At 46.5% G+C, this 13,999-nt stretch overlaps 1 protein-coding gene across 1 annotated transcript; it reads left to right on the forward strand.

Moving 5' to 3' along the window:
- Positions 1 to 571: 571 nt before the first annotated feature.
- Positions 572 to 13,742, forward strand: LOC113405340 (thioredoxin-like). The gene is made up of 4 exons (XM_026646472.1): positions 572 to 691; positions 6,238 to 6,297; positions 8,132 to 8,197; positions 13,680 to 13,742. Exons 1-4 carry the CDS (start codon positions 572 to 574, stop codon positions 13,740 to 13,742), a joined length of 309 nt encoding a protein of 102 aa, XP_026502257.1.
- Positions 13,743 to 13,999: the final 257 nt, after the last annotated feature.

The following is a 13,999-nucleotide window of genomic DNA, read 5'->3' on the forward strand; positions in this document are numbered from 1 at the left end:
AAACTAGGGTGGGGAAGGAGCAAGAAGGCTCACAAAGATGGACGCCTAGTTGTCCTTAAGAGGATCCAAGATGGCCACCAGATTATTTTGCCTTTACAAGACCATCATGTCTTTTTATTTTCATGCTGTATGTGCCTTATTTCATTCATCTTTTTCCTCTTTTGCAGTCTCCCTCTGCTTTTTCCTCTTTGGAATGTACTAGTTACTATCGGAACGCTGATGTCATTGCTATGAGTGGGACTTTTTAACATCCAATTTTTATAATGGTTTGCAATCGATATTAGCAGAGCTTGTATCATTGCACCATGGTCTGTGAAAACAAAGGAGTTTCTATGATGATTACCATGACCATCTTATGGAGTGTGTTGTTGTGATGCTTCCCGTATTTATATATTTGTGCTGTTTAATTTAACACAAATGAAAGTTAATCAGGGCTGAAGTGTAGTTCTCTCGTTAAACATTAGAAGAGTCCAGTAGAGCAAATAGTTTGTTTGTCGTGCATTTGCCAACAATCTTCAGGTTGTTAAAACTTTATCCACTGCCTATGCAGCAACTCTTCCTTTTCACGCAAATGTGTTCATTTCAGAGTGAATTTGATGATTTTTTGAAGGCCGCAGGCTCCAAACTCGTCGTCGTTGACTTTTCGGCAAAATGGTGCGGACCTTGCAAAGCAACCGATCCTGTCATTCGTGTGAGTACAGTATTGCCATCCCATGCCACTCCCAGAATGGGGTGCGGGAATTGACCTTGCATGGGAAAAAACCCACAAGGTCAGAGTCTGATGTAAATCCGGAACAACTCTATTGAGGTCAATGGAGTTACTCAAGATTTACACCTGTGTAGCTGAAACTCTAGTCCATAGAGTGTCCCTTTGACTTTTCTTTGCAGAAAGGGCCAGTGTTGAATTAGAAAGGAAGGCATTCACCACTCCATTGCATCCTGGATATATGATCTACATCCATGGGAGGGGACACCTATATTGTCCTTTGGACATAAAACACATGCTCTGAGCCTTCACGTAATTTTATAGGGAGAAAAGGCACAGCCTTGATTTCTGGAAGTAAAAAGATTGGAGCTCCTTCAAAATATGCCCCGTCACACTTGGGCAGTGTGGCTAGACCTGCTGCTATCCTCACTCCTCACCCTCTTCCCGGGTCCTCTCCATTTCTGAATTTGAACCAGCGTTACCTGTCTCCCACCTGAATTCATGGGGAGTTCTCTTCCTCTGAACACTTAGGGCTAGATTGTGCCTAGTTCTGCATAGGTGACACATGGGGAAAGAGTGCAGAATGAACCTGACTTCCCTTGTGCCCCTGCATGGGGTCAAAGCACAGTCTCAGGCCTTGTGTTCCCGCGGTGCAAGCAAGGACTAGGGGAGTCGAGGGCCTACAGCCGTGCTAGAAATCCCATAAGGGATCGTGGGACAAAGGTAGAACCTCCCACCTGCTGTCCGGACCAGCGGAGCTGGGATGGTGTGAGAAGGTAAAAGAGTGTAGAAGCAGCCACCATTGCTGTGTGCACCCCCCGAGGAGAGGTACTACGCCTCCTGCAGACAATGCCGTCAGGAGCGGTGCACCTTTGCACACACCCTTCTGCACGCTGTAGCTCATAGCCCTGAATGAGAGAGCAAGAGAGAGAGAGAGAATGAGGCGCAGACCTAGGAGGCAGGAAGTTGTGGACCTGATGCAGGGTGGAATTGTATGGCCTGTGCTGTGCAGGAGGTCAGACTAGATAATCATTATGGTGCCTTCTGGCCTTAAAATCTATGAACTCCTGAATTCTACTTCCAGCTGAGACATGGACCCCCTCTCTCTGGCAAACAGGGACAATCATACTTACCTATCTCTCTGTGGTGCTGTGAGGATTCATTAACCAGAGCTTACCAAGAACCCAGAAAATGAAGTCCTAGCTAGTAATATTATTCTAGTGACATTTACATTTCAGTGCTGTATAATTGTTCTGATCCTATGCCCTGATTCTGCAAAAGGATCTGCAGAGGCAGACCCCTGTGCCTGTGCAGAGTCCCACTGAAGTCAACAGACTGGTTCAGAGGTCCTCTCACACAGATTTGATTGCAAGAACTTGGCCCTCACTTGTATCGATCTCTTGGTTTTATCTGTGCAGCGCTCTTATCACTTAGAACAATTAGAAAGTGCATTAAGGACTCCAGGAACCCAAGGGCTCATAATAACCTACAGTGAAAATGTCTAATACCGGAAATCAGCAACAAAGTTAGATGGAGAATGTTTCCATCCATTAGAGACAACAGGCTTTTAGCAAAGCTCTTAAAGTGACACCCTGGCGTGGAAACATCTTAATGAATCAAAATCAGGCCCCATTGGTGGTTTTGCTGCAAGCTGTGGTAATGTTTAAAAAGCAATGATGTAAACAGTTATGAGACTGAGGACTGAGAAGCATAAACTCTTCCAAAAGAAAACCCTTCACTCTTTTGCACCTTGCCCGCCTGTGAGAGATGAAAACAAACAGAGGAATGCAGGTCACCAGTTCAAATCTCAGCCAAGGGATCAGTCACTGATATTTAGTCCCATGTGCTGGTGCCCTACATGAAAGGAGCTGAGAGTCTCAGTCCAGTTCCCAGTGAGCAGGCGGGCACCTTGCAAAACCCTCCCAGATGAGCATGCAGCTGTGATATTAGTTGGGGCTCAGCAGGCAGACAAAGGAGCCTCCAACCCTGCTGCATTGCTGCTGTGTGTCAGGAGTATCGCAACCGGGAAGCACAAAAACATCACTGTGCCAGTGCATGAAAAGGGGGCTTGAGCCCTTGTGAATCTGCTTTTTCTGCACTTGGACCAACTTTTCCTTGCCAGCCTTCACAAAGACCATCACTGCATTGGCACCGTTGTTGTCTCTCTGATTCAGCATGAAGATGGAACTACACAGGGAATGGACGAGGGATATGTCTACACAGCAGTTGGGAGGTGTGATTCCAAGCTCACGTAGACATACACATTCCCTCTCTACTCAAGCTAGTGTACTGGGGGTGGCTAGCGGGAGGGGCTAGCTGCCCCAAGTCTGAGCCTGGCGGAGACCCTAGGCAAGTACTCAGGCAGCTAGCCCAAGCTGCTGCTGATGCCGCCATGGCCACACTACTGTGTTTAGGGGCTAGCTCGACGAGAGCTAGCGTCTGCAGGAGTTGGGAATCACACCACTCGGCTGCTGTGTAGACATGCCCAAAGATTGATGGCGCGGGATTAGGGGAAAACTTATATTGAACAACCATGGGACAGTGAGGTCTATCGAACTGTTGAATCGTCTCCACCAAGGGCAATTATAGAAGCCCCGTCACTTTGGTCTTTTAATACTCGTCTCAACAAAACACTGGGAAATGTACTAGAGTGAACAACTCTTCCTTTACTTCATTTTCTCCAATGATGGCCTCTAAACAATGCATGATGACCATAGTGCGCTGCAGGGCATTACTGTAGGATATTGCAATACCTCCCTGTAAAGGAGGCCTGCACTGCCAGGGAAATGGACAGGATGATTTAATAGGGCTTCTCCCTCCTCTCTGTTTCTCTGCTCTGCCCTCCAACCCCAGAAGTGATCTCTCAGGCTCAGGGCTGAGGGCCATCGGTGAGTCAGAGTATAGAAGCTGACACTGCCACTGCCCGGGCTGTATTTGTTCTGTAGATAAAAGGGGGTGATGAGAGTCTTTCCACTACTATCCCACTGTGCGCTAGTTACTGATTAGGTTGCCTGTCTGGTCTGTTTCCTGTACTCCACTGCACAGAGGTCAGGAACAAAACACGTCTTTTTCAGGCTAAGCGTCCATGCCGGGGCTGCTGCTGAGAGACTCGCAGGTGGGACTGTCAGCAATTGTCTAGTATAGCCAGGACTGAGGTCTGCCCAGAGGAGGCCAGGATATTTGTTGGGGGCTCCACTTTTTCAGTATGCACAAGCCTGAGGACAGGATTTTACTGTTCAGTGAATACTCAAGAAAATGGATTCACCCGCACTGCTAGCACAGGGATGATGAAAACAATGGTCTCTGGGGATTTCAACAGGGAATTCTTTGGAGAATGCTTTATCTCATGTCATCCCGTGGGAATTAAAATGCTGATGGATTCTGGTTTGCCAATGGGTCTATTCTGATCCTTATTCTCACTCTACAAATAGCCCCATTAGCTTCATGGGGCCTGCTTGTGATGGGAGGAGCTACTCAACATGACTTGGCGTATCAGAATCTGGCCCAAAATGAGTTGCAAACAGGTGGGAGCAGAATCACCCATGTGCTCTGGCTGCTTTGCATCACTGAAGTGGTGCAAAGAAGTATAAATCTAGTTTACACAGCTCACTGACCCTTTATTAATCAAGATCCCTGACACCCGATCTCCCCTTCCTATGCAGGGTCAGGGATTTCCAGCTTCTCTAGAACTGACGAGGGTAGCTGCAGAATGTATTTTGAAACATTGGGGATTTTCTTGCCATCTTTCGCTTTCACACAGGGGAATGATGTTGCTCCTAATTTCCATACAAGGAAAAGCAAAAGAGACATCTTCACAGCATTATAAACAACTGAGTGAGCAAGTGATGTAGGCTTATGTTAAAATCAGTGTCGGGACTTGTTCAGATGATTCAGTGTCTTTCCAGTGAAAAACATACGGACGCTGCCTTGAAAGCTGCTCTCTGTGACCTGTCAGGCAGGATCACTGCCCGTGGAAGGAGGATGAATCTGGTGATGCCTGCTAGGAAGACAGCAGGCTAACATCACATGATGGAGAATTAAGCATTCCCCCCATACACACACACACACAACTGTTGTTCTAATTGGCTCCCTGTGGATAGGTGCTGTGTTGCAGCCATGCTCATTTGTTGCTCAGCAACTGTTTTAATCAGGCAGAGTCTAATGAGAGGCTTGACCCACCAGCTATTAGCATAGAATGAGTAGCTAATAACATGAGAGAGCCCCCGAAGAGACTCCCTTTCCCTGGAACCTTCTAGTATGTCCTGGGAAATGGAGGGCGTGATTCAGCACGGCCTTACTCCAGCTTTACACTGGTGTCGCGCTGTTGCTGCCAATGGAGTGAAGCTAGAGCCTCTCACTCCTATCAGGGGTCTAAAAAGACAGAAGAGGAGGGCAAGTCCGTTGATTGGATGATGCTCAGGGGATGTAAAGCACCATGTGAATGCTAAGAGGCAAACACTGTCCTTCATCCCACTGTGCCTGGGCTTCATGCCACTGTTCTGGTTCCTCTGCACAGGGGAGAGGCAGGATCCCAGAAGTCTATGCAGTGGATTGCTCCACAGAGGATCCCTGTGTTCCCAGTGCAGGGGTTGGGTTTAGGGTGAGAGGGGGCTGAGCCAGGGAAGGGATGGGGATGTGACCAATGGCTCTGTGACTTCCTGGCCATACTGGACAGCCCGACAGATGGAAGTGGGGTTAGAGGGGCACAGCGGAAGCGACTGCAACCCTAATAACGCACTAGTGGCTGAGGAGTGGCTCCAGCGCCAGGAGAAAAGTCCACAGTCCTCCACGGCGCACAGTTCTGGCTGTGTGCTGCTGAGCCAGGACTTGCTCCAATCCTGTCTCTGTGAATCTGCTGGGACAGTGTACATCTCATCTACAGATGGGCTCTTCCTGTGAGCCAGGCAGTGGCTTCCGAATACCAGCACGTCTGGGGGTGTTTGGATCTGGCCGCTTGTATGAAATTAGTGACCAAATGTGACATTTAGATCTGGGAGCAAATCCCTGAAGGCCGGAGGTTTGGTTCTGGTTCCCCTCGAATCTCTTCCAATATTTTCCCAGAATTTCTGGGTAAACGGTGGGCTGCTGACTTGACTCTAGTGCTTGTGAGAGAAGCCAGCGCTGGACTCCTGAACTTTCCTACCCCTGTAACAAGTACAGCACCGGCAGCAGCCAAGGAAGCTTCCCAACACGGCCCTGCCAATTTGCTTCAGCAACGACCCGGAGGCATCACATCTGGAGGGATCTAGGAGTGCAAGCAGAGTTCAGTTCCCAGCCCAAAGCAGAAAATAAAACCAATTAGGGGCACCCAGTGGGAAATCTCAGCGGAATGTTCATTCCATCAGAATGCACCATTTCTGGAGAGAATCCCACAGCCCTTCTCTGGCCATTACTAGATCTGTGATTTAATACGAAACTCCAACTATTTTGAATAGTGTAGCTTCTATACTGGAGATATAACGCTGACATATTGCTATGCTTATTAATGGTACTTCAGCAAACAAGTGTATGTATTCCATTTATTCCTAAAGGACCTGGCCGTTCGGTATGACAATGTGATGTTCTGTAGTGTGGATATCGATCTGGCAGAGGTAAGCTATTGAACCCAGGTTAGTTGAAATCATGCTATTGAAATCATGTTCATGGTATAATAATAGTTAATGAATACCTGGCTTTTATCATCAGTAGCTCTCAAAACTCTTCACTGTCTTTAATGTTAGACCTTGATCTGTGCATTCAATAAGTAGCCCCTACTCACCTAAGAAGTCAGTCCCACTGACTGCAAGAGATTGCAAGATCTTACCTTCCATGTCCCTTTTTTCAAGAAAATCAGATATCAAAATACAATCCCATTTCCACAGAGGACATTAGTAGCTAGTGATTTAATATAGATTAGAAAGGGGCCAAAACAGAACACCTGTGTGAAATGGCTGCCTACTCTCCAAATGTTGATCATTCAAATAAAATGGAACCAGATTCAAATCACCTTTGGTTTTGATCTTTGCCAAATCAAAAACCTGACTGATTGTGTTTTGCAAAGCCAGCGCCAAACACAGCTTTGTCAAACGTGGCAGTACAGATAGGTCCTGATTTTGGAAGGACGTACCAGGCATTGACTTCAATGCAATTACTCCTGATTTACACAGGTGTCATTCAGAGCAGACTCAGAGCCACGTCCCTGATACAGATACTGTGAGTCACCAATACGGATATAGATAGTAAAGGATAACAAACTGCCGGCTTTTTGAAAAATCTTTGTCCTGAGATTTTTCATTCTCAGTGGTGCTTAAATTTAGAGCATCCCCCTTTATTTGCTCTGGAGGGTGCAGTGCCATGTCCTCAACTGCTGTTGTTCAGCATAGTTCCACTGAATTTAACGGCGCCACGCCAGTTTACACCAGCGGCAGATCTGGCACTGCACAGCCGATAGGGTGACCAGACAGCAAGTGTGAAAAATCGGGTGGGGAGGTTGGCAAGGGGGGGAATTGGTGCCTATATAAGACAAAGCCCCAAATATCGGAGACTATCCCTATAAAATCGGGACTGCTGGTCACCCTAACAGCCAAAGCAAACAAAGTCCATAGCATTTTACTAAAAATAGCGTAGGCTCTCCAGCTAATAGCAGAGATACCAAGTAGCCATAAAGGATTAGCTGGACATTCCATTGCCTCTTTTTAAAGAGCTGACATTTTATTTACTATGCTGTAGCACAGTGGTTCTCAAATGTTTGTACTGGTGACCCCTTTCACACAGCGAGCCTCTGAGTGCGACCCCCCCTTATAAATTAAAATCACTTTTTTATATATTTAACGCCATTATAAATGCTGGAGGCAAAGCGGGGTTTGGGTTGGAGGCTGACAGCTCACGACCCCCATGTAATAACCTCGCAACCCCCTCAGGGGTCCCGACCCCCAGTTTGAGAACCCCTGCAAGCACTTTCTGCCTTCGTCTACAGCTGTGCAATATGGACATTTTCACATCAGCATATCAAAGAGCTAGAAAAATCTCAAAAGCCCCTTCAAGCTGTTGTGCATATATCAAGTGGCAAGGTAAAACTATGAATAATGAAGTCCTTATAGGGGTTGTACAAGCAGCACAGTAGTGCAAACGCTCTCACTGACTCAATTGTCTTCAGCATGAATGACAAGCACCAAAGGCACCTTGCTGAATGCTTTGTAAGGCATTCTCGTGAGTAATCTTTCTGTGTACTGTGTGTTATCTTGCCACATAATAGCTCAACGGTACTATGCAAACAGCTTTTCTGGGTTTTTTTATCTTACAGGTGAATTTCCTGTATTTCTCTTGACTCATTCTTTATTATTATTATTATAGCTATTTGCCTGAAAGCATGCCCTTGGGTTTTAATGAATGGTTCTAGAACTAGTTTGACAGATGATTTTACAGGCATTTTTCTCACTTTTCTAGGACGTGGCTAATTCTTGTAAAATTATCGCCATGCCGACATTCCAGATGTACAAGAAAACGGAAAAGGTATTGTATAGCGACATAAATGATAATTGTGGGTCTTTGTTTTATTAGTATGACAGCAAAGGCTAATAACTGGCTCTATCCCTTCCTAATGATGACTAGGCCTGGTTCAGAAGGATTTCTCTGAAACTCCTGCCCACATTGCTGTGACGAAGTGGGAATGTTCTTAATGTTTTTTCTAAATACTGTATGGGTGCCTCCGTTTCCCCTATGCATTTTTTAAGTATATAGGTGGGGGGATAAGGGTGTGTGATTGTTGCATAGCCCTAGAGGGCAGGTGTGATGCCGTCTGCACAGAGAATGGCCGACACCCTGTCTCCTGGCAACTGATGGCTTGGGCCCCTCCCCTGCAAGGTGCCAACTGAAGGTGTTGGAGAACAAAGAGATCAGGTGGCCTCCTGGCCTGGGAAAATGACAAAAGGCCAGAGGAGGGGCTGGAGGGAGTGCCAGTTTGGAGCTGGCTGGGGAAACGGAGGGAGGCCCAGAACCTGGGTCTGGGCTTCCTACCCCCCAAGATAGACCTGGCTGAAGGGTCCTGTTTTCTGTACCTACAGGTTCTGTTTTAGACTGTGTTCCTGTTGTCTAATAAACCTGTTTTACTGGCTGGCTGAGAGTCACGGTGAATCGCAGGAAGTGCGGGGTGCGGAGCCCTGACTCCCCCACACTCCGTGACAATTGCACTGAGTAAAAAGGCTTCTATTTTTTAAATATTTCAGGCTTTTGTGTGAAACGAGTGCCTAAGAAAATAAGTCCTTTTGCAAAAGAAAAAACTCAGCTGTGGGATTTGAGCCACATAGTTTGAGTCTTGATCTGAATTTTCCCAAAAATCTGGGGACGTTGAGTTCCAGAGTTTTGATTCAACCCATTCAAGAGTTTGGATCTAGAACCAAACATCTGCAGATTTCCGAAGCAGGTGGGGTTTTTCTCTGGGTCCATCTCTAGATCAGACGAGTGGGTCATTGTCACAGGGTGACTGGTCCCTGTGAATGAAGCAGGTCCAGTTCCCCTGTGCCAGAATAGGTGCTCCCAATTTGGCCACTTAATAGAACAGGGCAGCACCTGGGGTCTATAAAGAATCAGGGAGAGACCCAGTAGGAGGGAGTCAGAGGAGTCGGATTCAGTCAGGGGTATGAAAAAGCTGCCAGATACCAGGAGCACTGGAGGAGGTCCCGGAAGGAAGCCAAAGGTACTTCCTGGGGGAAGGCTGAATGCAAAGAGAGCATCCCCGCACCAGGGCTGGAGAGCGTAGAAGGCAGGGAGCAGCAGAGGCGCTTATCCTCCGAGATCTCCAGGGCTGGAGAACTGGACCCAGAGGAACCAGAAGAGGGTCAGGGGGAAGTGAAGATGCACCTCAAACAAGAATGCTCCCCAGCAGAGAGGCTGTAGGGGGTTCTTGCTGGGAAGAGTGGGATTTGAATCCACTGGGAAGGGATGTGGTGGCTGTCCTCGGACAAGGACAGGAGAGGATGGACAGAGACTCCAGGTGTGGATCAGAGGTGCCACTGTGTGCTATGTGGGACATCGAGGGATGAAATGCCTTAAGTTTTAATGACTACTTGCACTGGGGTGAGAAATAGACCATGCCTGGGAACTTGTTTGGGACTATTTGCATAATGGGACTGGTATATTATAAAGCAATCAGGGTATAATTGTGTCACTTTGACACAGTGATTTAACAATCACTGAAAGGATAACCTGAGACAGTGCATATGTCATGTCATGACCTGCTGCAGGAGGGCGCTCCAAGTGGGACTGCCCTAGGATAGTCATCAAGTACTGTGGTCTGCCACAGTCCTGGCCTGCAACAACCCCATTTTGCCGGTCATGGGTCTCTCTCCGATGCAGAAGGTATTGTGAAGAATTGTGTTGAATTGTGTGGTGGTCTTCTAGCCTAGAAAAATGTGCATGGGTCAAGGGGCTACAATGAGAGCACAAAACTACGCGGATTTTGCGTCAGGCACTGAAGCCAGGTCTGTGGAAATGAGAGGCTGTAGCATGTTAAATCACTGTACTACGCAGCCCGGTGGAAAGTTCACAAGCTGGCTTTCAATCCTGTTTGCTTAGGGCAACCAAAACACTAGTGTTGGCATTGATAAAAGGAGATAGGCTAGAGGTATTTGAAATAATGAAGAATAGAGTGAAGGCTAATAGAGTGCTTCTCTTGATCCAGTCATAAAATACAGGGTCAAGGGATCAATCAATGAAATAAAGTGCCAAACCTACCCTTTGCAATTGCACTCCAAATTTTGTGTGGACAGATGCTCAGTTATTTGTGACACTGCATTTTTGCACATAGGGTTGATCCAGAGGCCACTGATGTCATTGGAAAGACTCCCATTGACTTCAGTGGGCTCTGGCTCAAGAGACTGATGGGTAGTTGTTAGATATGCAACTATCCAATTTGTGAGACCAGTTGCAATTTGCACATGCAAATCTGAGGTGCAAGGATGAAGATGGAAAAACTTGGTTGCAAAAAACTATGGGCATAATTTTGAGGCAGCTTTTGACAATTGGGCTAAAAAGACAACACATTTGAAGTGTGTAAAAGGGAATTATTTTTTCATCCGTTTAACCTGTCGAACACTCTGCTGCCACAGGATATTATTGAAGCAAATAGCATAGTGATATTCTCACATGAATAAGTCTCTTATCCACAATGATATCCTGACAATGCACAGCCTAAGCTGCTTACCAGAGAAACTGTATCTGTATCCATGGTAAATTACTGCACAATTAGCTAGGTGAAATATGTGGGGTGGGGGGGAGGTGGGTGTTCACTTTCTTCTGAAACATCCAGTTCTATGATGATCATAAGAAACAGGATCCCTAACAAGATGGACCATTTTGTCCTTTCATCCTGTCTGCATCGTGTTTTGTCCTTGTATGGCAATTCTGACTGATCTGCTCCAAATGTCATAGTGCTATTCCAAGACACAGTGTTTGGGTGTGGTGATTTGGGTGTGATCACAGGCATGCAGACAGTCTGTAGGTGACTTGCAGGGAATGCATGGTACAGTTTTGGGATTCCAGAGCTAAGTTTGTCACAGAAGATTATCCCAAGGAGCTCTACCACAGGATCCCATAGCATACTGGGTGATATAACATACACATTATTTGCCTTTGGGGCTACAATGTACTATAATGCACAAAATAGTTCACATCCATTCACGTGGTTCAGCCAAGGTTTGGTCTATATCTAATATCCCCATCACAATGGTTTGTCCTATTAGTAGTCTATGTAACATCCTCTTGTGTTGTGGACCCCTATGTTAGAAGACTGAATGCTATTAAAAAAGAACCAAAATGATTTGCTTTACAGATGGCATTAAATACAGTCCACTTTTTAATCCACAGATCCTCTCCTACCCCCTTATTTCCCTTTCCCTTTAACTTTGTAAAAAGGAACATGGAACTATTAAGTTGACTTGCTTAGTCAGCAAAACCTCATGTGATGGACTGTCACAGCTAGGTCAAAAATGGTTCTGAGAGCTCATGTAAGTCTTCTTGTGAAAGGTAAAGCATCAGACTCACTGAATACTTATAAAATAACTTAGATGACTATAGATGACTGAAAAAATATAGATTACATAGACAGAGAGGCTCACTGATCAATGGACAGGCCTCTTAGAAGTGAAGACAAGGTAGTTTTGCTTTTAGGGACCTGATTCAGCAAAACATTTAAGTATGTGCCTATTTCAGGGCCGGCTCTAGGCACCAGCAAAGCAAGCAGTTGCTTGGGGCGGCAGATTTGCAAGGGGCGCAAGAATCCAGCCTGGGAGCTGAGAACCAACAGGGGGCCCTGGGAGCTGTAGTTCCTTGGTTAGCTCCCTGCCTATAGAGCCAGCCCTGGAGCAGGGAAAGAACTACATTTCCCAGCATTCCCTCGGCCACTAGCAACAGGAAAGGGTGGGGGAAGGAGTGTGGAACTGAAATCTGCAGCTTGCTGTGAATGGTAGGAACAGAGCCAGCTCTAGGTTTTTTGCCGCATCCCCTCCCCCCCCCCGCATCCCTGTATTGCCCCAGCCCTGGACTCTCCCCCGCCCACCCCCCCTGCTGCCCCAGCTCTGGCCCCCACCTGCACTCCCCTGCTGCCCCAGCCCTGGGCTCTCCCCCCACCCGCACCTCCTGCCGCCCCAGCTCTGACCCCCACCTGCACCCCCCTGCTGCCCCAGCCCTGGGCTCTCCCCCGCCCACACCCCCTGCCACCCCAGCCCTGGGCTCTTCCCCCCCACCCGCACCTCCTGCCACCCCAGCCCTGGGCTCTCCCCCAAAGAAGGAATTGGGGGGACTAAATGGACGGTGCACCTCTCTATCTGAAGCCTAGCAAGGGAGGTATGTGGATCCCACTAGAATTTAAAATGAAAAGTAAGGGGGAGGGGAGACTCTGGACCTGGGCAGCTTTAGATACAGTACCAGGCACTTAGGAGGATTTCCACTTCTGAGCCATGGAAGCAGAAATTGACTTTTCCTTTCCAGATATAGCTAATATTCAGAAAGGGAATCTAGCACCTGCCTTCCAGATTTGAACACCCTCAAAATTCAGGAGTGCTCAAGCTCAATTTGGGCAGCTGTTACTTCTTTTCCCCCAAATCAAATATACTGATCCACTGTAACTTGCTGTAGAAAAAGTAGAATAAATTGAGCAAGAAATGCTTCCCAGTGGTTATTAGGACTGGAATTGCTATTTTCAACAGCTATTGCTTTTTTTTGTGTTTTGTTTTAAGTTTTAGTTTTATTTGTTTAAAAGGAAGACAGTGATATTGCATTGGCAAATTCCCCATAGAAACAAAGAATGGAACAAAAGAATAATAAAGGCACCTCAACTTTTTCTCATTTATGTAGGACAGTCTTATAATATGCATCCAGATATCCTGAAAATTGTTCCACACAAGCTGAAAATTGTTCCAGTTTACTGCAGTTCTGTAACCATATGGGAACCAATCCTGTCTGTGTTCTGTGCACATCCAAAATTCCTGCTGAATGACCCGCCCTGGGAGTGAGTTACCAGTGACCCAGGGCTGGGGCGGCAGAAGGGTGCAGTTGGGGGGGAGGGAGGGGGAGAGCCCAGGGCTGGGGTGGGGGGCAGCCAAAAATTTTTTTGCTTGAGGCAGCAAAAAACCTAGAGCCGGCCCTGGCCTATTTTCCCTCAAAGTAAATGGGACTTAAGCATGTGTTTAAAGTTAAGCACATGTTTAAATGCTTTGCTGAATCAGAGCGTAATAGGAGGAATCCAAAATCTCTGTCTCTGTGTTAGAACAATCCTTGAATATGAATCTCAACCATGTGTAAGGTTATGCAGGTGTGTGAGTGGTTGCAGAATCAGAGCTTTAGTGTGCAATTCTTATGAAATTTTATTGTTTATCCCAAACATTTTTTTAAAAAGGAACTTTCTAAATTGCAATTTACTGCTTTATCAAATCAGACATTTTTGCAAAGTAAACCTTCTTTTGTTGTTGTTTTGTTTTGTCTGTTTGTTTGTAACTAGATTTGCGAAATTACTGGTACTGACACCGGGAAGTTGGAAGCAAAGATTGAAGAACTAATGTAGTTCCTGCAGAAAACAAAAACAGAAGTTCCATTAAAATCCACCTTCCGCAGTCTCGTATGTGTCTGTTTTCCTTCAGTCCAGTTATTCAGAAATGATGCATCAAAATGTATGAAGATTCTCATCTGTACAGGAAGGAGAATCTTTTGGTTAAGGCACAGGAATGGGACTCAGGAGATCTGGGTTCATTCTTGGCTCTGCCTAAGGTTGCCCGGTGTCCGGTTTTCGACCGGAAGGCCTGGTCGAAAAGGGATCCTGGT

The sequence above is a fragment of the Terrapene carolina genome, unplaced genomic scaffold (assembly GCF_002925995.2).
Source record: "Terrapene carolina triunguis isolate 2854851 unplaced genomic scaffold, T_m_triunguis-2.0 Scaffold35098, whole genome shotgun sequence".
Taxonomy (NCBI): domain Eukaryota; kingdom Metazoa; phylum Chordata; order Testudines; family Emydidae; genus Terrapene; species Terrapene triunguis.

Bases quoted from the DNA above. Each gene is read 5' to 3' on its own strand.
- LOC113405340 (XM_026646472.1), top strand. From the start codon at position 572: ATGTGTTCATTTCAGAGTGAATTTGATGATTTTTTGAAGGCCGCAGGC. The intron at 692-6,237 runs GTGAGTACAGTA...TTATTCCTAAAG, and splicing joins CAACCGATCCTGTCATTCGT to GACCTGGCCGTTCGGTATGA. The intron at 6,298-8,131 runs GTAAGCTATTGA...TCACTTTTCTAG, and splicing joins TGGATATCGATCTGGCAGAG to GACGTGGCTAATTCTTGTAA.